The 25,374-nt window shown below is 41.3% G+C and overlaps 1 protein-coding gene across 1 annotated transcript in view; it reads right to left on the minus strand.

Moving 5' to 3' along the window:
- Positions 1-20,771, minus strand: part of NIBAN1 (niban apoptosis regulator 1) — a 169,892-nt gene extending 149,121 nt beyond the window's left edge. Inside the window, exon 1 of the mRNA XM_005540226.5 lies at positions 20,599-20,771. Within this exon, the coding sequence (XP_005540283.3) occupies positions 20,599-20,653 (55 nt within the window). The 5' untranslated portion in view covers positions 20,654-20,771. The remainder of the gene's footprint in view (positions 1-20,598) is intronic.
- Positions 20,772-25,374: the final 4,603 nt, after the last annotated feature.

Consider the following 25,374-nt stretch of genomic DNA (forward strand, 5'->3'; position numbering starts at 1 on the left):
GGCCTTTGCCACAGTCTCCCTGGGCTTCAGTCTCACCATCTGCAAATGATAACAGTACCTATCTTGGAGGGTTATTATGAGAATTTAGATGAGGTAACATGTATAATGTTCTTACCCTAGTGCCTGGCAGGTAATTAAAGACGCCACTTAACAAATGACAGTGATTATCAGATGAGACATCCATCAACTTAGCTGACACCTCCACTTGCATCTCAATCTTAGCCTGTCCAAAAAAGAACTCTTCATTTTCTCCCTCAAATGTGTTCCCCCAGTCTTCCCTCTTTCAGTAAGCAGCAACTCCATTCTTTCTTTTGTTCAGGTCAGAAATCGTGGAGTCATCCTTGAAGCCACTTTTTTCCCCTCATATTCCACATACTTCATCAACAAATCCTGTCAGTTCTACCTCCAAAATGTATTTATAACTCAACCACGTCTCATTACCTCCAGCTACCCCCTAGTCCACACCACCATAATCCCTGGCCTGGATCACAGCTCTAGCTTCTTCCTGTCTGACTTGCTTCCTCCCTTGTCTCCCCTACAGTCTATTCTCTACACAACAGTCAGGTAATTTAGACAACAGCATTCCTCTCCTCGAAACTCCCCATGGTGTCTCTTCTTACACAGAGTAAAAACCCAAGTCCTTCCAATGGCCTATAAATCCCCCTAAGATGTGATTCCCACCTACCTTGCTGCCCTGTCTCTGCTCACAGTTCCCATTGCTCATTCCTCTGTAACCACACTGACCTCCCTGCTTCATCATCCTTGGCAACGATACCATCTTATTATTTCTTAATTTTATTTCTCCCTACCACCACCTCCATGATGTAAGTGCCATGACAGCAGGGATTTAGTCTGTTTTGTTCATCCTGTTTCACAGAACAGGGCATATTTCTATTTGATGACTAGAAGGAAAGACACACAATGAATGCTTCATTATTATAAGAAATAGATAGGCCCAGGCGTGATGGCTTATGCCTGTAATCTCAGCACTTTGGGGAGCCAAGGTGGGCAATTGCTTGAGTCCAGGAGTTCAAGATCAGCCTGGGCAACATAGCAAGACCTCATCTCTACAAAATAAAATTGAAAAAATAAGCCAGGTGTGGTGACACATGCCTACAGTCCCAGCTACTCAGGAGGCTGAAGTGAGAGGATAGCTTGAGTCCAGCAGACTGAGGTTACGGTGAGCCATCGCGCCACTATGCTCCAGCCTGGGTGACAGAGCAAGACCCTGTCTCAAAAAAAGAAAAAAAAGAAATAGATGTGTTCCATGACGTTTGAGGTTTTAAGGACTAAATCAGGGGTGTCCAGTCTTTGGACTTCCCCGGGCCACACTGGAAGAAGAAGAATTGTATTGGGCCATACATAAAATACGCTAACACTAAGGATAGCTAATGAGCTAAAAAAGAAAATCACACACAAAAAAATCTCATAATGTTTTAGGAAAGTTTACGAATTTGTGTTGGGCCACATTCAAAGCCTTTCCGGGCCACATGCAGCCCACGGGCCATGGGTTGCACAAGCTTGAACTAAATGCTCCAAATTAAGGTTTATAAGTTCATCCTAAGTAAGTTTTTTTGAAAAGAGTTAATCAATTAAACAACTTGTTTCACTAATGAGAAAACCGAGGCCTAAAGACAAGCCCAAAGTCACATGGTATGTGCCAGAACCAGGATTCAAACAAGTTCTTCCGCACCAAGTTCATGTACTTGCCCCTCAAGTTTATGCTGTCTATTAAGTCTGAAGCATGCTGTAGTCTCAACTCCATAAATTATAGAAAATGTATAGAAATTAAGTTCTGATTCCAACTGGCTCCAGGACTGGTTGACTAAGGATTTTGAAGAAAAGTATTTTATTTGATCTACGGTTTATTTAAAATCTTTGACTTTAGACTGCAGAAGGTATACTATTATAAATGATAAAACATCTACCAGTTGTTGAGAGTCCATGTCCCTATCACAGTGTTAAGTGCTTTACGAGGATTAGTGCAATGAGTCTTTACAACAGCCTTCTGAGGTACTATTATCCCCACTTTGTAGTGGAAGAAACCAAGGTTAGAGAAGGTTAGGTAACTTGCAGAAGGTAGCACAGCTAGCAAGAGATGGGGCCATTATCTGTACTTGGGTACTCTACCTCGACAGCCAGTGCCCTACTGAATCAAGAAAGCTGCACAGTTAACATTTTATGGTAAATGTTTTTTAAGGGTTTAGTTGCTCTGTAAGTTCATTTTATTTTGTCCACTCTTCTAAAAATGAGACATATTACAAATATCATTTTGAAAGCGTCGTTTACATATCTTAGTGAAACTTATGCTCTTTTGCAAAATACATCATATGTATATATTTCTCCTTAGAAGGAACAATGCAAAAATTTAAACATATTCCTGGAAAAACGCTGAGTTTGGTTATCAGCACACCTTAAGGCCTCAAATATTTTCATTAAAAACATATGGAGACATGAAGGTTTGTGCTCCCTTTCTCAGGCATCCACTGATGTCAATAGCAGTGATGATTTGAAATAAACAAAGTAGTTAGCTATAGTACACCTCAGGAGTTTCTTGTGAAAGTGCCAAATAATGATACTGAAGGGAGGAAATGCTAAAACATGAAATGTGTCAGTAAGTGGGTTAGTCACTAAAGTTGCCATGGATCAGGAGACATATCTTATGGCTTCTCAGAACTTAACATTCCAGAAACCACTGAAAATGGTGAGAAAGTTCAGAGAAAATGAGACAACCTTAGAGCCTAGTGACGATGTTTCCCAAAGAACACTGAATAAAGTAATGATGTTATTTCAATTTCAACTACAAATTATATGATTCAAGGAGCACTTCATTACTTAAAATTCCCAAGAGGGAAAGATTATGTATTGGCACTACGTTGTTTAAGATAAGAAACTGTTTAAAAATCTAAGCCCTTATCTGAAACATTATCTACATACACAATGGCTCAAATGTGATTTTATGGAAATCGGTGAGTTACAGAGGGGGAGTGAGTGGGTGGGGAAAACCTCGGAATATTCTAGGACGAAAAGGTCAGAAAATATTCCAGACCTTGGGAATTTGGCTATAGGTCTAGAGCGGAAGCCAAGAACAGAAAATGAGACAAAAGAAAATGAAACTCATCCATTATTTCCCTTAAATGCTATCCAGGGTGCCACCTTCTGGCTAGGAAAAAGGGGTAGTCATGTGAAATACTAGGTTTTCACGTCTTTCCATCCCTTTAAGACAAAATTCAGAAGAGATAAGAATATTTTAGCATTTCTTTGTGAGTTTAACCATTCAGCTAAGGGAAATGCAGAAGACCAGGGCAAAGGCAAACGACCTCAGGGCCTCTTATATCTGGGTTAATGAGGGAGTCAAGCACCAGCCTGTCTGGCTGGCTGCTTGTGCCTGCAGTTCTTCAGGGGCAGGGGAAATTATCCTTAAGTTTTAAGTTGAGGGTTGAATAATACATCAAATTGGAAAAAAGGCTTGTCATTTTCAGGGTGCTTATGTGTAACTCAGAATCAGAGTATATTCTGGTTTGAACTGGAAACTTAAATCTTGGAAATGTTTCGTTTGGTTTGGTTTGGTTGGATACCATGGACTATGAAAAGAGCTCTGCACCAGGAGCATAGAGACCTGAATTCCAAGCCTATGTGTGCTTTACTAGCTAGGCAAATGGGAATAGCTCATTCAGCTTCTGAGATTACAACAAAAGAGTTGGATTAGATGCTTATTTCTAAGTTTCCTTGTAGCTCTATGAATCTTCTATGAATCTTTTTTTTTTTTTTTTTTTTTTTTTTTTTTTTTTTTGAGACGGAGTCTCGCTGTGTCACCCAGGCTGGAGTGCAGTGGCCTGATCTCGGCTCACTGCAAGCTCCGCCTCCCGGGTTTACGCCATTCTCCTGGCTCAGCCTCCGAGTAGCTGGGACTACAGGCGCCCGCCACCACGCCCGGCTAGTTTTTTGTATTTTTAGTAGAGACGGGGTTTCACCGTGTTAGCCAGGATGGTCTCGATCTCCTGACTTCGTGATCCACCCACCTCGGCCTCCCAAAGTACTGGGATTACAGGCTTGAGCCACCGCGCCCGGCCAATCTTCTATGAATCTTTATTCAAGAGCAGCTGTCTAAAAGAAATACCATGTGAACCATAGATGTAAGCTTCAAATATTATTTTGTCTTCCAGTAGCCACATTAAAATTTTTTAAAAACTGATTACATTAGTTTTAATTTCTGTTATTTAGGCCAATCATAGGGCCAAAATTGTATTACTTCAATGTGTAATTGCTATTAATAGTTTTGTATTAAATAATATTAATTAAATATTTTACATTATTTTCTTTCTACTAAAACTTCAAAATTGGTGTGTAGAATTTTAAACTTGCATCATACCTTAACTGGGACTAGCCACATTTCAAGTGCTCATTAGTTATATGTCCCTAATGGCTTCCGCACTGGACAAATAGGTTTAGAAGGTTTCAATCTTTTCTTTTCTTTTCTTTTTTGTTTTGTTTTTGAGATGGAGCCTTGCTCTGTCACCAGGCTGGAGTGTGCAACCTCCACCTCCCAGGATCAAGCCATTCCCCTGCCTCAGCCTCCTGAGTAGCTGGGACTACAGGTGCATACCACCACGCCCGGCTAATTTTTTGTATTTTAGTAGAGACAGGGTTTCACCCTGTTGGCCAGGATGGTCTCGATCTCCTGACCTCGTGATCTGCCTGCCTCAGCCTCCCAAAGTGCTGGGATTACAGGCATGAGCCACCGAGCCCAGCCTCAACTTTTCTTACATAAAGAATAAGAAGCATATACCCTACCTTCAAAATTAGAATCCACTTCAAGTAGAAAATGTATTCATTGAAATGTTAGGTTCAATATGTTGAGGTGATATAAAGGAAAAAGTGACAATAAAAACAAGGGATAGGACTTTTGACAGGAATTGCCAATTGAAAGATACAAAGGTAAGGTGTGTCATGTGGAGATGAGAAAGTTGGGCAGAAATAATGTAAGCCACCTCCAGGCCTGGAGCACAAAATCTACCCACATAATCCTCCACTGTCTATCTGTCCTTATCTGCAGATGTATGCACAGCGTCTGCTTAGAGTCTTTGCGGCCCTAAGGATCATGAAGCCACTAGTCACTAGGTCAGGGATTCTTTTTATCTTTTCTTTTCTTTTTTTTTAAGAGTCAGATTCTCACTCTTGCCCAGGCCGGAATGCAGTTGTGCAATCACAGCTCACCGCAGCATCACTTGATCCTGGGTTCCAGCAATCTTCCTACCTCAGCCTCTTAAGTAGCTGGGACTACAAGCATGCGCCACTACATTTGGCTCATTTTTGTTTTTTGTAGAGATGAGGTCTCACTATGTTGCCCAGGCCGGCCTCAGACTACTGGTCTCAAGTGATCCTCTTGCCTTGGGCCTTCTAAGGTGCTGGGATATGCCCAGCCAAGTCAGGGATTATTAATCTGGGGCCTGTAGCCCCTCATGGGCTCTGTGGATAGGATTCAGGCCATCCAAACATTGAATGGAGGAAAAGAACACCTGTGTTTCATTAACCTTCAACTCAAATTCAGCACTTCCTCCAATTCTGAATGTAGGCAACAAAACACAATGGAATTCAGCAGTACTTGTGACTTTGTCACCAATGGAGCTCACAGATGTTTTCCTAGCACATTTAAGGTGCTGCATATCTTAGAATAGCACTTCTTCAAAACGACAGTAGTTATTAAACCCTCCATGAGAACTTGTCATTGAATGCATTAATAAAGAGCACATATATTATCATATCACAGATTTTTAAAATATTTTGATAACTACAGTTCAATAAAATTGGTTTCTTTTATCATCCTCTATATATTTTTTTTCATTAAAAAAAAGTTACTCTAAAAAGGGGTCCATAGGCTTCAACAAATCACCAAAGGTGTCCATGGTACCATGCACTAGATGAAAAGAGTCTGGGTCCACACACAAGCCCACTGCCCTTCATTAGCCCCCCACCAAATCACCTTGGATAGTGTGATGAGTGAGATACAAACCATCATAAGCCACTGAGCTTTGAGGGATATCTGTTTCAGCAGTTAGTCCCTTCTAATTAATGTACAACTGAAACATGGCTTCAGGCCACTGCCCACTGGTTAACATTGCCACAAGCTTCCCTACATTGAAGAGAAGGACACCAGCAGTGATGTGCTGCTAAACTGGGTCTCAAAAAACAACAACAACACAAAAAGACTCCCACCATGGCTGACTTGAAGCTACCAATGTGATATCACTGAGCTCTGAGTTAGGAAAAGATGCCTGGATTCAGCTGTTGCCAGTCAGTGTGAGCTGACTCCTAGCATACCACTGAGGTTGCTCTCCCTCACAACCATCCCGAGAAGGGAGTCTTCCTATTGCCCTTCCCTGGTTTGAGGGGAGGAGTATGTGTAGGACCTTGAGAATAGTTGTTTAAAGTTGCCTATTTAAACCCTTGCATCTGACTCTTTCATAAGGAATAAATAAAGCAGAATATCTTACAGGCAGTAATTTGTAAATTCCACAAGCTGTTGAAAAGAACCTAATTAGCACTAATTACAATACTAGAGTGTCCCAACACATTATAATGCCATTGCTTCTGTAGAGGCATTGTGTTTAAACACTGTGAAACATTAATTAGTCTGCAGAACAAATGTGTGAGCTAGGTATTATTCAGCAGTATGTGAAAGCCAATTATTTACTCCGCGAAGGCCTGATGCCATTACTGATAGTAAAACAAATTGATTAACATAATGGTAGGACTTGTTTATGTGAGAATTATATCACATTTATTACATCATATTATTCATTTCTGACTCTCCTTTTCTCACTGGGCATTACTACTGTCCTCATTTTCATAGGAGAAACTGAAGGCAGCCAGTCGACAAGTCCAAAATCTCCAGAGAATCCAACTTCAGATTCAGCGAGTCCTCAGGAAATTGTCGTGCCTGTTTTACAAAGGTGAAAGCTCCATTTATTTTTATTTTTTTATTGTATGCCTTACTTCCCAAATATAAATATTTTATTTGATAATGAAGAAGTTGCATAAAAGTATCATTTTATGTAAAGTTAGCTTAACGTGGTTGCAATGGCTGTTTTGGCCTATTCATAAATTCCATATTATATGTTGCTAACATTTAGATGAATTTTAATTTCTGGATTAAGCTATTTATAATCTACCATCTCACCCATTGAAAATATCCACTTCAAAAAGTAGCCAAGCCTGGCACAGTGGCTCACACCTGTAATCCCAGCACTTTGGGAGGCCAAGGCAGGTGGATCACTTGAGGTCAGGAGTTCAAGACTAGCCTGGCCAACATGGTGAAACCCTGTCTCTACTAAAAATGCAAAACAAGAAAAAATAGCCAACTGTGGTGGTAGGAGCCTGTAGTCCCAGCCACTCAGGAGGCTAAGGCAGGAGAATCGCTTGAACCTAGAAGGCAGAGGTTGCAGTGAGCCAAGATCACACCACTGCACTCCAGCTTGTGTGACAGAGGAGACACACACACACACACACACACACACACACACACACACACACAAATAGCCAAATAATTTAGAATTAAGATTTGGAATCAAAAGTTTACTAAATGTTTCCATTTAGCTCATTTAAGGTAGCTAAAGCAGCTGAGTGTTCAAATTCTATCAAGCTGATACTCCTTTTCATTAAAGAAAAAGCTATGCATACTTGGAATTTCTAGAAGAAACACTTAGAATTTCTGGAAGAGCATTTGATATCCTGTTACCTTTTGTCTGAGATATTCACTTGCCTGGCACATAGTAGGCACTCAATAAATGTTAGCTTTTACTACAATGATTATCATTTCTCAGACTAGGAGTTAGCATTTTTAGCTAGGAACTTACATATCACTTGACACGCTCAGGTGTTAGTCATGCTCTAAAATTCTTACTTACTTTAAATGTAAACCATATCTTTCAATTATTGTTACTAATTTAACTCTCCTAACAAAACAATTTTAAATATTTATACTCCAGATATTACACATTTGCCATTGTTGCTCATAAAATTTGACTTTATTTTAGCTCTAAGCCTGCATCTGCTTTGCTTAGGCATTTTTTCCTGTGTAACTCGTGCTGAATGAGTTACACAGGAAATAATCCTTTAAACAAACACATTCAATCCAAATTTGGAAAATCTCTGAATTCTTTTTAGCTAATCATGGAAATTGTCACTTGTTCTGTGTGCAAACCAGAATTAAGGGCACAAGGCCACCAATAATGATGTGCTTTTTAAAGGAACATCCACAATTTTCCTTCATTTCTGAATTGATCCTGCTCAGCTGCTCTGGCCCCAGACCAGCCCCATCTCAGCAGCTCCCCGTGTACATTCAGTTCTCTGCAGGCTGCTTCGTTCCTCTCCCAGCTCCATGGAGAATGTTGGTAGCAGGTCAGTACGGCTACATTCCGCCTAGATACTCCAGGAGGCTACAGAAACACAGTAGTCATATTGCTCTTTCCTGAACTGGAGACCAGAAAGATTTTTTTATATTTTCCATTTTTCTCATCATGTTCACGTTTGCCTCTGTGTTAGCACATGGAGCATATACGGACTGCTTTACCATCTTTGTCTGCTAATTTCACCATGTCTATAATTCCTGAGTCTATTTCTATTGATTTATTTTCTTTATACTTGTGGATATTTTCCTGCTTCTTCTTCTGTCTACTATGATAGTTTTTAACTGGATGCTGGATATTAGATATCGTGAATTTTACATTGTTGAATGGGTATTTTGTTGTATTCCTATAAAGAATCTGCACTTTATTCAAGCAGGCAGTTAAGTTACTTGGGATCAGCTTGATCTGTTTGAGGTTTGCTCTTAAATTTTTATTAGAGCAGGTCCAGAGCAGCCTTCTAGTCTAGGGCTAATTTCTGCTCACTACTGCTGAAGACTCTAACCCATACCTATATATTATAAGGCCTTTCTAATTTGGATGATGGGAGCATGAACTATTTCCAGCTCAGAGTGAAGTCCGGGAATTCTTTCGCCCTATAAATCCAGAGACACATGATCTTCTGTTCTAGAAAATAAGCTTTTACTTGTTTAATAATTTTCTCCCCTTCATTTTCTTTGTTCTCTGTTTTCTGGGACTTCTGTTAGTCAGATATTGAAATTTTTGGATTGATCCTTTAATTTTTTTTTACATTGCCTCTTCTATTTTCCATCTTTTAATGTTTGTGCTCTACTGTCTAAGCAAAGCAGACAGATGCTTAAAGTTAAAATAAAGACAAGTTTTATCAGCAACTGTGGCAAATGTGTAATATCTGACATATACATACTTAAAATTATTTTTAAAGAGAAAAATTAAGTTATAACAATAATTGAAATATACTGTTTAAATTTAAAAAAGAATTTTAGATTTCGGAATTTAGATGCAAAATCTCCTCAACTTTATTTTCCAAAGCAACAATTGGATTTTCTAAAATATTGATCATCAGATTTTTAATTTCCAAGAGCTCTTTCTTATTCTATTATTGTTTCTTCATCATATCCTGAACCTGTTTTACAAATGCAATACTTCTCTTACTTTCTAAGATATTCACTACAGTTTAAAATTTTTTGTTCTCCTTTCATTCATGCATTAAGCAAATATTTATCAGTCAGGAACTGTGGACCAGCCACTGATCTATTTGCTGAGAGTGCTATTAATTTCATAGCAATGAATCAAGACAAAGACCCTGCTTTCATACACCTTACATTCTAGTGGTGACAGACAGGCAACAAAGAAAAAAAATTTTTTTTTTTTTTTGAGACGGAGTCTCACTCTATCTTGCCCAGGCTGGAGTGCAGTGGTGCAGTCTCAGCTCACTGCAGCCTCAGCCCCCGTGGGTTCAAGCAATTCTCCTGTCTCAGCCTCCCAAGTAGCTGGGACTATAGGCATGTGCCACCACACCTGGTTAATTTTGTATTTCTAATAGACACAGGGTTTCACCATGTTGACCAGGCTGGTCTTGAACTCCTGACCTCAGGTGGTCCACCTGCCTGGGACTCCCAAAGTGCTGGGATTACAGGCGTGAGCCACCACGCCCGGCCAGGCAACAAAATATTAATAGGCATCCCGTCCCATCAAACCTCCCTCTTGCTCACCACACTCCCAACATAACACCCTTTCTTCAGTTTCTTCAAGTACTTCCCCCTCCTCCCCCTTCTATATGCTGTTCTTTCTAACCAGAATGTACTCCCCCTTGTTCTTCACACAGATAGCAACTTATTATCCTTCTGAATACCACAGCCAAGTATATCTCATCTCCATGCCCAATTGCCACCATCAGTTTTCTATCTCAGTACTATTTTTAATCCCTTCATCACACTTATCAAAATCTGTAATGTTGGTTACCTACTTAATAGCCATCATGCTTCCTTCTTGCTAAACTGAACCTGATTCTGTTTGGGTATCCATGACCCTCCCTATAACCATGTGCTTCAGAGAAATGGCCCTAACCCCAGTTCAGGGGTGAATCTTGATTGTTCTAACCAAACCATGATAATTCCATACTCTTGCCAGTGATGGCTTAGGAAGGAATGTGTGACCCAATTTTGATCAGTGGGATGTAAGGGAAAGTCTGCTAGTAAGGCATCTGGGAAAGGCTTCCTTGCTCTTATAAGGAGACTCAAAGAATAAACAGATCTCTTTTTAGCCTCTGGGACATTGCTGTGCCTAAGAATTTAATACTATTTGCTGCTGCAGCCACCTTTCAACCATAAGAGAGCTGGGCCACAGACAGTAGAAAGAAATAAGCTGGCTTTTGGTGATATCACTGAACCACTTAATTAATCCTATCTTCATACTTCTTTGTTTTGTTCCCATGAGCTCTTCTTGAGGAATCTACTAGATAATGAACTCTAAACACCAGAGAGACATCAACATAAGGACTGATGTGTTAAATAACACTTAATTGTGAAACAAAGAGTGAATGAGGAAAGAGAATAGAATATAATGATTATATGTTTTAACATAGTAAAATCATAAAGTTGGGGAAGAATTAGATTAGCATATACAAAAATTTTGTCTCTGATTTTAAAAACAGTTTGTTCAACAGCTTTCCATAATCATAATTGATGATGACAGTATTTGTATTATTATTCTGAGAGCGTTGTGTGTATTTAGTATGATAAAGCAAATGAGAATATGAGCATATTTAATTCTATCATTGCCTAGTGTCTTTGAGAACCATGATTCTCAGTGCGGAACAGGATATGTATAAATATAATATTAAAAAGATACATTTTCCCTAGTTCTGTAAACTAAAAAATGTCCAGAAATAACGGCCAACCCAGTTGTAGCAATGAACATACAGCTAGACTCAAATTGTAATATTGAAATACTATTTCCCACTAAAAGAAATCAGAGGTTCTTAAAGATTTTGCTTACTCCTGGTGTGGGACAGGAAAGAAACAGGATGAACCTAAAATACCTTGACATACCAGATGGCAAGGAAGCTATCAAATACTACGGGGTAATTTCCAAAAGACTCAGGAGCCAACTTGAAGAGTTTTTCATTGGCCAATGATGGGAAATTGGAGCTTCAATAAAATAAGGATTACAATGGGATTCGTGAGTTCATGATTTTTATAGGACAATTGATCATCTTTAAGGGATGACAAGAAACCAGTAGATTATACTGAACACTGGTAAATAAAAGGAAAAGATAACTTTTTTTCCTGCTTTTGAACTATCATACTAGGTAACCAAATGACAGATATGGGAAGTATTGCTCTATAAAATTATCCCAGCTAATAAATGAAAACAAAATGACATATTAGAATATCACCATTTTTCAACCCCCAATAAATTATGGGTCTCAGCAATAAGCATCAACAGAACAGCGACTAACATCACAAAAACAGAGGCAGCCAGCTATTATGTGCCTCCAGATGAAGAATACACACCACCACCTATAGTCTTAACAAAAGGACTGATTCTTTTCTGTGGCAGCATAGTATTCCAAGGTGTATATGCACCACATTTTCTTTACTGATGGGCATTTGTGTTGATTCCATATCTTTGCTATTGTGAATAGTACTGCAATGAACACATGCATGCAGTCCTGTGCAGGAACATGGTTGGAGCTGGAGGTCATTATTTTTAGCAAAGTAACACAGGAACAGAAAACCAAGTGCCATTTATTCTCACTGATGAGTGAGAGCTAAATGCTAAGTACACATGGACACGTAGAAGGAAACAATAGACACTGAGCCCTATCAGAGGGTGAAGGGGGTGGGGGGAGGGAGAGGATCAGGAAACATAACTAATGAATACTAGGCTTAATACCTGGGTGATGAAATAATCTATACAACAAGCCTCCATGGTGCTTTGTTTACCTATGTAACAAACCTGCACACACTGCACATCTTCCCCTGAACTTAAAAGTTTTAAAAAAAAGGATTGATTGTGAGACTGATCAAGTCTCACCATCTCTGTCAATTTGTAGAAAATACAGGAGAAATGCATGGAACTGCACCATGAGAAAACTCCAGACTGTGGACAACTCTACATATCAAACAGCTCAAGTCTTTCAACAGATCAGCTGCAAGTAAAAGATGCAGGGAAAACGTATAGGTTAAAAGAGGCATCTTTTTAAGTGAGGAAGACTACAATGTTTAAAAATACATAGTTGGGTGATGAAACCATAAGGAAATAGAGGGAGACATTATTATAAAAGCTAGGATTAGTGAGGTGGTACTCTGTTACCCGGGTGGCCCCTACACAGGTGTTCAGGCCTGTGTGTAGTCCTCTCTTGAATCTGGGCTGGCTCTGAGACCAGCTTTAACCAACAAAATGTGGCAGAGTAATGCGGCGCCATTCCAGGCCTAAGCCACAAGAAGTCCTAGAAGCTTCTACATGCTTTTACACTCTAGCAATGTAAGATCCGACCCACCATTTAAACAGGTCAGTATCCTATTGGAGAGGTCATGCAGAAAGGCCACCTGGAGTGCAAGAAAGCCTTGTCAGCTAAGTCCAGCCACCAGCTGATCCACCAGATGCACGCATCCACAGGAATGACCACCAGCAAAAATAAAAAGTAGAACCACCCAGCCTGGGCCCAGTTCAGCAGAATTGTGAGCAAATAAATACCTGTTTTAAGAGCCAGGATCTTTGGGGTAGTTATAAATAGATAACTGAACATAGTCGGCATTTTTGGAGAAACAAAGAGGTCAACTGGGACGGGGCACACAGAAGCCTTCTTTGATGGCTAGTGAAGTTCTTTCTATGTCTTGACCTGGGTAGTGGCTACTAAGTATTTGCCTTATAATGATTCACTAAGCTATGCATTTGTTTTGTATGGCTGTCTGGGCCTATGTTTTCTTTTAAAATAAAAATCGTTTTTAAAAAGGAAAAAGAAAAAAAAATCCACATGGTTTGGCATAGAGACATTTACCCTTCTTCCAAAATTCCTTGAGACTATGGACCTTTTAAAAGTCACTTTGGGGCTCCTAGTAAAAACTATTAATTTATTTTAATCCTATAGACTCATTCCATACAATATCAAGCATAGAGATACAAACTTCCTTAGGTCCTAAAACCTGCAATTTGCACAAGTGAATTAATTGCTTTCATATCTCTAAAGCGTTTATTCTCTTCTCTAAGTGAGAAAAAAACATACAGTACCAAAAGCAGGGGGCACTTTTTAAAAGCTGGCATGCATTTTCACATTGGCAGCAACTTGCTAGTCTGTTTTTAAAATGAATTTTCCAGTTTCAAAGGAGAAAATCTGTACTGCATTTAGGGTTCTGTTAAATCTCTTTCTCTCTCTCTCTCTTTTCCTCTCTCTCTCTCTCTCTCTCTCTCTCTCTCTCTCCTTGTGTGTGTGTGTGTGTGTACATATGTGTGTTAGTTTTGAACTGTTGGTAAAGTGCCTTAAATAGACTATAGCAGATGAATTGTGCTTTTATTCTCCCGTCTTCCTTTCCATTATGCTTTTATCTTTACTTCTGACTTCATTTCCCATTTCACAGTGCAAATTGTTAAATGTACCTTATTTCTTAGAGTGATGTTACCCGGCCATACTAACAAAAAAATTACAATTTCTGATTAAGAGATTAAAATTCACTACCACGATTCACACTACATATTTTGTAAAACGTTCACAGTACATTTATTTTAATGAAATTAGAAACTACCTTTACAAATTGGGCTCCTGCTATTGCACTTTCTACCTGTGAACCCAGTTCAGACCTTCCCAGAGATTACAACAGAGTAAAACTACAATGAGCTCAGTAGTTCACAGTAAAAGATAATACAAATTACTATTGTCATCCTAGTAGTTACTATTACTAGAGCACCTTTGATGACGTGGCCCTCTTACAGCCGATGTCCATAGCAAAAAGAAGTTTTTCATCAAGACGAGGGCTTGAAATCATCATCTAACTCTATGGGGTTCAAGGCTTGTATTAGAAGCCACAAGAGGGAAAGTCACTCTTTGTTCCACAAGTACAGGAGAAAATGTTAATCTGTCTCAGTCTACTGTCTTTCTGTCTTTGTGGTTGACTCTATGAAACTCACAACTCACAAAATCCTTTATGGTTTTGCAACATGAGATTTGGTTTCCTAAAGAGCTTCCCATTTCTAAAGTATTGCTTTCAATTCACAAAGACCAAAGGAAATAGAAAGTAATTATTGATACTAGCAATTCCTAATTTGCAGTAGTTTTCCTTATTTGAAACTCCTGCTGGCTTCCTTGGTAATCTGGCATGCCTGAAGGCAATTTTTTCACTTAAAATATAAAGTGATCAATACGCACTTGTGCGTTATTCATAGTGGGCCCACTTTCTCCTGTTTCCTCCATCCCCACTACTCTGGAGGAGCTGCAATTTCTCACGTCTTACAAAAGCCTATTCCTGTCTACAAATTAAGAGCTGAGACAAATACTATAATCTTTACACACTTTCTACTTTCTTTGGCTTACTTTTTCTTAAAGGGGACCCAATAAGGCAGCATTTAGTGTACTGGTTAGGATGCTTTGGGCCACAAGTTAAAAGAAGATAATTATATTAGTTAGAATAAGGTTTGTCTGTGCATAACAATAAAACCACAATAACACTGGCTTAAAGAGATGGAAGTTTCTTTCCTTCTTGTTAAGGTCCAGAGGTAAATGATCCAGGGCTGGTATGGAGGTTCTTCTCTATGAAACCACGGGAACTTAGCCTCCTTTTGTTCAGTTACTCTGTCCTACATGTGCTCCTTCTTGAAAGGACACCTCATGGTCCATGATGGCTGCCCCAGCCATGGTTACAATCCAGCCAGCAGTGTGGAGACTAGGATGAAGATGGTCATACCCTTCCCCTTTAATGTCACTTTCTAGAACAGCACTTCTGTCTACATCCCATTGGCCATAACTCAGCTACATAACCCATTTAGTTGCGAAGGGGTTTGGGAAATATCTTTATTATGGGAGTTCATGTGGACAGCTAAAATTTGGAGATTCTATCATTAAACATAACAGGGGAGAATGCTATTGGGGATAACCAGCAATCTTCACTATTCCAATTCAAAGCGGATTTAGTGGCTGTCATAATATGAAGTATGCAGGGTTAGTATATGGTGGCTATCAGCAAAGTTTGTCAGGGCTCTAGCTTCTTTTCTCTAAGACACTTCAGCTTTGCAGTGCTCCAAGTATTGGCTTTATCTTTAAGCTAGCTCCCCTCCTGCTCATCAAGATAAAAACAGCAGTTGCAGGCATCACATTCAGATGCAACAAAGTCAAAAGAAGGAGAGGAAGTGCCCTTCACTTTGCCTCCTTTTTAAAAGGGAAGAAAACTCGCCTAGAAGCAGCTGGCAGACTTCCCCTCAAGCATCACTGACCAGTTGGCAACATAATCCCATGCCTACTATAATCACTGGCAAGGAGACCACACCACCATGACAGGTATAGCCACCTTTCAGGGGCCTTAAATGGGGCTAGCGTCTCTGAAACAGAGGGCAACATCGGGAGTTGCTTTTTTTTTTTTAGAGAGAGACGAGGTCTTGTCATGTTGCCCAGGTTGGTCTCAAACTTCTGGGTTTGGGCCATCCTCCTGCCTCAGCCTCCCAAAGTGCTGGGATTTCAGGCATGAGCCACCAAACCTGGCCAGGAGTTTTAATACCTGAACAAAACTGGAGTTCTGTTAGAAAAAGGAATGGGGGCTGGGCACAGAGGCTCATACCTGTAATCCCAGCACTTTGGGAGGCCAAGGCAGGTGGCTCACTTGAGCTCAGGAGTTTGAGATTAGCCTGGGAAATATGGCAAAACCCCGTCTCTACAAAAAAAACACAAAAAAACTACCTGGGCATGGTGGCACATGCCTGTACTCCCAGCTACTTAGGACAGCGAGGTGGGAGGATCGCTCGAGCCCACGGAGGTCGAGGTTGCAGTGAGCCATCATTGCCCCACTGCACTGTAGTCTGGGTGACAGAGTGAAACCCTGTCCCAAAAAAATAAAATTAAATTAAAAAATGGAGGAATGGGAAAAGGATGTTGGGTTGACATACAACAGTGTCTACCATAATGCATTTCCTAACTTTCTCATCACAGTATATTGCCATTACTAGCCAACTTGGACTCTAAGATTACACTACGAAAAATATTCAGGTTAAATCAGACCAGTTCTTATGCCCATCTCCCACCAACAAATTATAACCGAAGCAGCAAATGCGTAGACTAGTGCGACACATCTACACGAAGTAGACAGCAGATATGTACAGCTCTCCGCATCCTCCACCTTGCCCATGGAGACTTCATTCTAGACACATCACTTTAAACTTTATATCTAGCCACCTAAGTTAACCCTTGTATAAATAAGAGAGAACTCCTCTGAGTAAAATATGTGCTATTTTAAAGCTGAAACTCATTTCTTACTTTATAAGCATCAGATCATTGAGGAGCATTCGGAGGAAGCCACTGGGCCCTTTATATATTGTGTAACTGACTATGCAATAATAAATCCAGTGGGGGAGAAACCGTTTTTCTAACTGGTATCCGCTGCTGGCAGGCCTGCAAGCGCCCACCAGGATCTCTGTATCCCATAGCTCTCAGCTGAAGCACTGACTGTCCAGTACTTTTCCGACCCTCCACAGGACTTCTTATATGGGAGAGCTTTCAGGTTTGTTTTCTTTTTGATTCATTAAAAATTCAAGGGTAATTTTTAGAAGGAAATAAAATTATTGCTTAAACAGGAAAACACTTTGTGGGGTTTTGGGTTTTGGGTTTTTTTTTTTTTTTTTTTTTTTTTTTTTTTTTTTGGTTTTGGTTTGGTTTGGGTAAATTTTTTAAACGATAGTTTAATTTCAGGCCTACCAAAAGCTTTAAAGAAAAAGAGGCCAGGCACGGTGACTCACGCCTGTAATCCCAGCACTTTGGGAGGCCAAGGTGGGAAGATTGCTTGAGCCCAGGAGTTTGAGACCAGCCTGGGCAACATGGCAAAAACCCCATCTCTACAAAAAATACAACAATTAGCTGCGCATGGTGGCACACACTTGTAGTTCAGCTACTCAGGAGGCTGAGGTGGGAGGATCACCTGAGCCAGGGGAGGTCAAGGCTCACAGTGATTGCACCACTGCACTTCAGCCTGGGTAACAGAGTGAGACCCTGTCTCAGAAAACTAAAAAAAGAAAAGAAAACATGGCATAAAGAGAGAAGAGCACCCAAACTGACCACTGATGCCTGGAATCTATGAGCTTTCTTCCTCATTTTTAAAAAAAAAAGATAGGCTGGGCGCGGTGGTTCACGCCTATAATCCCAGCACTCTGGGAGGCCGAGGTGGGCGGATCATGAGTTCAGGAGATCGAGACCATCCTGACCCACATGGTGAAACCCCATCTCTATTAAAAACACAAAAATTAGCTGGGCATGGTGGCGCGTTCCTGTAATCCCAGCTACTCGGGAGGCTGAGACAGGAGAATCGCTTGAACCAGGGAGTCGGAGGTTGCAGTGATCCGAGATCGCGCCATTGCACTCCAGCCTGGCAACAGAGCGAGCCTCTGTCTCAAAAAAAAAAAAAAAAAAAAAAAAAAACAGATCATTTTAGGTCAGTGCTAAAAGCATCACTTAAGACGAACATATGACACGGCTCATGTGATCACAAGTTGGTCTCGGTATTATTTATTAATAGAAACATCTTATCAAGGGACATTACTGAAAGGCCTCTAGAAACAATCCTAAAAATTTATTCTGTTGTAAGAAACATGAGCATTGTTCTAAAACTAACGTCTTTGGAAATGAAGTCACTCCTTAGAATAGCTGATATATCTTTACCTGGAGATTAACTAAATCCTAAGAAACAATGTATTATCAAAACATCCATATGACGCAGGTGTTTTCAGGCACCCAAGGAATGGCAGCTATTAAATGATTTGTCTTGAGGTAAAGGCTGATTCAGCGTCAGCAGCATACAGCTGCTTATAATGCATACAAACCAAAGTTAACAAAAGTCACTCAAAATATATTGACTAGCTACTCTCCTTGTTAGCAAAGTTTATCAAGCTTAAAAGAAAGTTATTGTCTCAGCTTCAGGAGCTTTCAAATCTGTATTTCCCTGATGGCTACTTTATGAGAAACAGGTCATAAAAGTATATTTAAACTTTACTGTCATACTTTCAATCGTTTTGCTTACAATTGAATCAAAGCTTGAGAATATCTATAGGTTAAAAAATGGGCAAAGAGGTAAAGATAAGGCTATGATTTTACTCAGGAACCTGGGCTTCAAAACCATCAGGAAATCACAGCCCCGTGACCCTCATTTGCTCACGCACTAACAATGTACAACACCCTGCATTTTTCCAAGGTTCTTTTCTCTTTTGGCAAGACTAGCATTCTCACATGAAGCGATGAGTCTTCTTCTCTGGAGGTATTCTAACTTTAACTCTTCTCTTCCCTCTCCCACTACACATACCTTGCAAGTGCCCTCCTGAATATAGAATGAAGAGAGAAAGCTGAACAAGACTGGGGGATGTAATGACTGTCACACCATATGCTATAGGTTTACTCATTCAAACACATGCATTACAAGTTCTTCACTTGCCCTAACTCCCTCACACTTTTGTATGTGTAATAATTTAATAGCTTTCAGAATAAAGAAGGTAATAAATTTTCTTATTATCTGAGTACAATGTTTGCATCAATAGCAACAAATGGCATGGCCAGGAAGTCTTCTTTAAGCAAGTTAATCCTTCACATTTCTTGACTTCAAATGATTAGTGTACACATGGCCATGCTTCCAGGTTAGGTGCGCCTAGGCTTTCCAGTGAAATAAAGTCTTATATAAATGCCTTAAACACAATTTTGCTAACATCCAAATGCAAGCCCTTTCTCACTAAGTTCTGCTAGATTGCCCTTTCAGTCCCTATGCACTGGTAACACAAGCATGTAACCACACTTTTAAGACTAAGGCAGGCTTCATTTATTTCTTTTAAGCTTAGTTCAGCTGTTTTACTAATATAAATAAATCATCCATCTTTTCCCCTTTTAACAAACAAAAGCAAAGAGATACTTGACAAAGTGTTATCCCCATTGTTGATCTTTTATCTCGAAAAGCACCAGAGCAGGAATCTGTAAAATCAACTCCGTTGCTCTTCAAGTGCCCTGATTTGATATCCTTTTTAAATGGTCTTAAATGTGGTGACTGAAAACAAATATGGAATAAGAACAACAAATAAATCTTAGGAAAGGATTCAAGGGCCAAACAGACCTAGAGTTTAATACCTAGTCTGGAAGATATTTCTGAAGCCGAGGGTGGGGGATAGGGCGGCGGGGCGGGGGAAGAACAGTAAATTGGTAAGATAACCAAATGTTAGGTAGCGGTTGAAGGCAATGTTGGGGTGGGGGGTGAGAAGAGGGGAGGCCAAATACACCCAGGAAATAAAGGAGATAACAGTCAGGACTTCCTGCAGTTTCAGTTCGGTTTGGGTTTTGTTTTGTTTTGTTTCTGCCTCACGCTCTCTATTGAGTCCCCACATCTCTGAGGGTCTCCCTAAATGAGTTTCTCCCCATCTGTAACTTTCGCGACAGTTACAAAGCACGCCAGTGTTCCTCTTTTGCTTCCCCCTCTCCGGGGCGGGAAGGGAACGGCATGATATTGTCCTTTCTGCCGCTGATGAAATCAGGCTGCTAGTGCTACGGTGAAGCGCGAGCGAAGCTGCGGCAGACGCCGTGCTTTCCAAAGCCAGACCAACATTACTAAGAGGGAAATTCTGCTTTAGCGGCCGGGAATCCCCAGGGGTATCTCTAGAAACGCGGGATATCCCCGTTGCTCTCTTGGCGGCCAGTTCAGAAACCGCTCAGAACTCGGTCCAGAGCAGGTACCTGAGGGCGAAGTGCGCCGGGCGGGGGCGTCACTGACCCCGAGGCGGAGGGAGCGGCGGAGGCGCCGGCGTCCCCACCCGCATCCTGCACCTGCCTCGCTCCCAAGCCCTCCGGGTCCCGGGTCCACACCTGCGCCGGAGCGCGCCGGCTGGGGCAGGAAACCTGGCTCGCGCGGGCGGGCTGCGGTCGGGGATCCCCGCGCGCTGCAGGGAGAGGGCCCCGGGCGCGCCCCTTGGGGCCCCGACAGCGGCAGCCAGCCTGTTGCAGGGGTCAGGGGGCTCCCCAGGCCCCCGGGCGGGGAGGGCGTACCTCGGATGTAAGCGCACTTGCCCTCGTCCAGCTGGCTGGAGGCTGAGCCGCCCATGGCCGCGAGCCGCCGCTGCTGAGCTCGGCAACTGCCCGGCCCGCCCCCGGGGAACTGGCCGCTCTGGTCCGCGCCCGCTGCTTGCTCCTGGAGTTGAGCCGACGGCGAGCCCGGCTCTGAAATTAAGAGCAAACTTCCTTCGAGAGGCGAGAGGCAAGAGGCGTCGCCTTCTGGGGCGCCTCCTCCAGGTCCGCGCCTCCTCCAGGTCCGCGCCTTCTGAGGATCCGTGGGCCGGCCTGGGGGCTGTCTTCCCGCCCTCGCCTCGCTGGTGAGCTCCGACGGGCTGCCCAACCGAGGAGGACGGCCAGCTCCTCCTCCTCGCCCACGGTCGCTTCTTGTTTTCATCCGTTTGGGGCATCCAAGAAACACCTTGGAGGAAGTGGGCCATTTCTCAAGTGACTGTAAATCTCTGTGAGCTGAAACTTTCCCAGCTCACATCCTTCAAGGTGGAGCTCAAGATCCCGTTGCCTTGTAAGTGTGCCTGTCCAAGAAGAAACAGTTCTTCCCAAGCATTACCTGGGAGCCTGTTAGAAATACAAAATCTCAGCGCCTTCGTCCACCATCCCTCTACACACACACACACACACACACACACACACACACACTTAGAATCTCTGGGAGTGGGGCCTAGCAATCTGTATTTTCACAGACCCTCCAGGGAATTCGGATGCCCGCTGAAGTTTGAGAACTAGAGGTAAACTGTACCTTTCTGCAGGCAAGAACTTGGACCAAGGAGGGAGTGGGGAAATTAGGAAAAAAGGAAAGACAGAAAAAAATGGAAAGCCAGGGAAAAACTATGGCTTGGCCCTACAATATACTCCCAGCCCTGAAACTTCTTAAGACTTGATGAACGTCTGTCCTTACCCCTTTACTTTCCATTCCTCTCCTTAACTGGAAATCAATCATTAGAACAGATATTTGTTCTTTTCCCACAACCACTATTTAGCTTGGCAACCTCTCAGAACAAGACCCACTGGGCAGAGGGGTCACCACTGATTTCATCCTATTCTTAGTAGTCAGTTATTTTGCGACTCCTATTGACGTAACCTCAAGGTCAAATGGTCTGTATACACTAGAATCAGGCCTGAGGAGGACTTTGAAGGCTTTCCCACACACCCCCGCCTTCCCTATTAGTTAACTTGCACTTTAACACAACTATTTCATCATACTCACACCCAATCTCTCACACTCTACATTCCAATCTATCAGTAAATCCTGTCAATTCAGCTTTTAAATATGTCCAATAGCCAACCAATTCTCATCCCCTCTACTGCCATCCCATATCATTCCTCACCTCAGTCATTATACTAGCTGCCTAACTGATCTACCTTCTTCAGAGAAAAGCCACGAAGTCCATCGGGCATAGGTGGAGTTTCCTCTGTGACCTTCTCTACCACCACTCCTTGTTCTTTCTGCTCCAGTCCTACTAGCCTTTTTTTTTTTTTACTCATTCTAAGACACATCAAGCTCAGGGCCTTTGCACTTGTTTTCCATTTCTGTAGGATGCTCTTCCCTCAGATATTCACATAGGTTACTCCCTCAGTCATTCATTCAAGCCTCCACTTTAATGCTAGTAACTCAGAGAGGTTCTCCTTGACCCAGGAACACAAACCATCACCTGTCTCTGCCACTTGCCCTTCATTATTTCTATTTCATATCACTTAGCATCATCTAGCATATATTTCTTTTTTTTTTTTCTTTGAGATGGAGTCTCACTCTGTCGCCCAGGCTGGAATGCAGTGGCACTATCTCGGCTCACTGCAAGCTCCGCCTCCCAGGTTCACGCCATTCTCCTGCCTCAGCCTCCCGAGTAGCTGGGGCTACAGGCACCCACCACCACATCCACCTAATTTTTTGTATTTTTGGTAGACACAGGGTTTCACCGTGTTAGCCAGGATGGTCTCAATCTCCTGACCTCGTGATCCACCTGCCTCAGCCTCCCAGAGTGCTAGGATTACAGGCATGAGCCACCATGCCCGGCCTAACATATATTTATTTGTCTATCTTCCTCCACTGCGCTGTAAACTCTATAAGGTCAGGGATTTTCTTATTGTTGTTTCTTGGGGCTTTTTCCCTCAAAATTTCTGTTTTCTTTTTTATTATTATTTTCCCTCTTAGAGCAGGGATTTTTTTTTTGTCTACTATGTCCTCTGCTATATTTCAAATGCCTGGAAGAGTGCCTAGCATGTAGTAGGTGTCCACTAGATAAGTGTCCACTAGATAAGTAGATAACCACTGAATAAGTGAATGAATGAAAAATAAAATGTAAAAATCTGTACTCAACAAAAACTATGATCTCAAGCATTTCCAGATAACAACTCAATGATTGAATTATTTAATGTTGAACTCTTCTCTCAATACTCTAGTTGGCTCCTAGAATTAAGTGTATCTCCTTGAAGAAGGAATTTCTTTGACTATATAAATAGCTATAATTGTGCCTCAGAATACTGTTATTGTTGTTGTTGTTATTGAAGAAAACTAGCTTGGATCTCCTGTCAGAAGTGTAGTTTTAGCTTGTCACCTCTTGTTCAGGAATATTCTGAGAAAGGACTGATTATCCTCATCTATCATTATCTACTCATTTGTAAACATTCACAGATGAAACAGAGTGCAAAGATGGACTCACACAAACAAATGGAAAAACATTCAATGCTCATGGATAAGAAGAATCAATATTGTTAAAATAGTCATACTGCCCAGAACAATGTACAGATTCAAAGCTATTCCTATCAAACTACCAAAGACATGCCTCACAGAATTAGAAAAAAACTATTCTAAAATTCATATGAAATCAAAAAAGAGCCTGAATAGCCAAAGCAATCCTAAGCAAAAAGAACAAAGTTGTTGGCATGGCATGAACTGACTTCAAACTATACTGGAAGAGTACAGTAACCAAAACAGAATAATACTGGTACAAAAACAGTATGCCAGAAATACTGGACAAAAACAGATACTTAGACCAATGGAACAGAATAGAGAAGTAAACCCAGAAATAAAGCTGCATACCATCTGATCTTCAACAAAGTTGACAAAAGCAACGGGAAAGGACTCTCCCTATTCAATAAATGGTGCTGAGATAACTGGCCAGTCATATGCAGATGATTGAAACTGAACCCCTTCTTTTTTTCTTTTTCTTTTTTTTTTTTTTTTTTTTTGAGACGGAGTCTTGCTCTGTCACCAGGCTGGAGTGCAGTGGCGCGATCTCGGCTCACTGCAACCTCCACCTCTCAGGTTCAAGCAATTCTCCTGCCTCAGCCTCCTGATAGCTGGGACTACAGGCATGTGCCACCACACCCAGCTAATTTTGTATTTTTAATAGAGATAGGGTTTCACCATTTTGGCCAGGATGGTCTTGATCTCCTGACCTCATGATCCGCCTGCCTCAGCCTCTCAAAGTGCTGGGGTTACAGGCGTGAGCCACCATGCCCAGCTGGACCCCTACTTTATATTATACCATACACAAAAATCAACTTAAGATGGATTAAAGACTTAAGTGTAAAACCCAAAACTACAAAAACTCTTGAAGAAACTTAGGAATACCATTCTAGACATAGGCCCTGGCAAAGATTTCATGACGAAGACACGAAAAGCAGTTGCAACAAGAACAAAAATTGACAAATGGAACCTGATTAGACTAAACAGCTTCTGCACAGCAAAAGAAACTATCAGCAGAGTAAATAGACAACTCACAGAATGGGAGAATATATTTGTGAACTATGCATCTAACAAAGATCTAATATCCAGAATCCATAAGAAATTTAAAGTAGCAAGTAATAAACAGACAATTCCATTAAAAAGTGGGCAAAGGACATAAGCACTTTTCTAAAGAAGACATATGCACAGTCAACAAGCATATGAAAAAATATTCAACATTACTAATCATTAGATAAATATGAATCAAAACCACAGTAAGATACCATCTCATATCAGTCAGAGAGCTGTTATTAAAAAGCTCCCACTGTTAGTGGGAATGTAAATTAGTTTAGCCACTGCGGAAAGCAGTTTGTCAATTTCTCAAAGAATTTAGAACTACCATTTAACCCAACAATCCCATTATTGGATATTTACCCAAAGGAATGTAAATCACTATACCATAAAGACATATACATACATATGTTCATTGCAGTGCTACTCATAATACCAAAGCCATGGAATCAACCCAAATGCCCATCAACAGTAGACTAGATAAAGAAAATGCAGTACATATACACCATGGAATACTACACAGCTATGAAAAAGAATGAGATCATGTCCTTTGCAGCAAAGTGGATGGAGCTGGAGGCCATTATCCTAAGTGAATTAACACAGGAACAGAAAACCAAATGCCACATGTTCTCACTTATAAATGGGAGCTAAACTTTGAGTACACATGGACATAAGAAGGGAACAATAGACATCAGGGCCTATTTGAGGGTGGAGGATGGAAAAAGGGCAAGGATCAAAAAACTATCTGTCAGCCGAGCACAGTGGCTCATGTCTGTAATCCTAGCACTTTGGGAGGCCAAGGGAGATGGATCACTTAAGTCTGGGAGTTCAAGACCAGCCTGGGCAAAAAGACAAAACCACATCTCTACAAAAAATACCAAAAACAAATAGCCAGACAAGGTGGCATGTGTCTGTTGTCCCAGCTACTCTGGAGGCTGAGGTGGGAGAATCACTTGACCCCAGGAGGCAGAGGTTGCAGTGAGCTGAGATTGCGCCACTGCATTCCAGCCTGGGCA

Source organism: Macaca fascicularis, chromosome 1 (genome assembly GCF_037993035.2).
Source record: "Macaca fascicularis isolate 582-1 chromosome 1, T2T-MFA8v1.1".
NCBI classification, from domain to species: domain Eukaryota; kingdom Metazoa; phylum Chordata; class Mammalia; order Primates; family Cercopithecidae; genus Macaca; species Macaca fascicularis.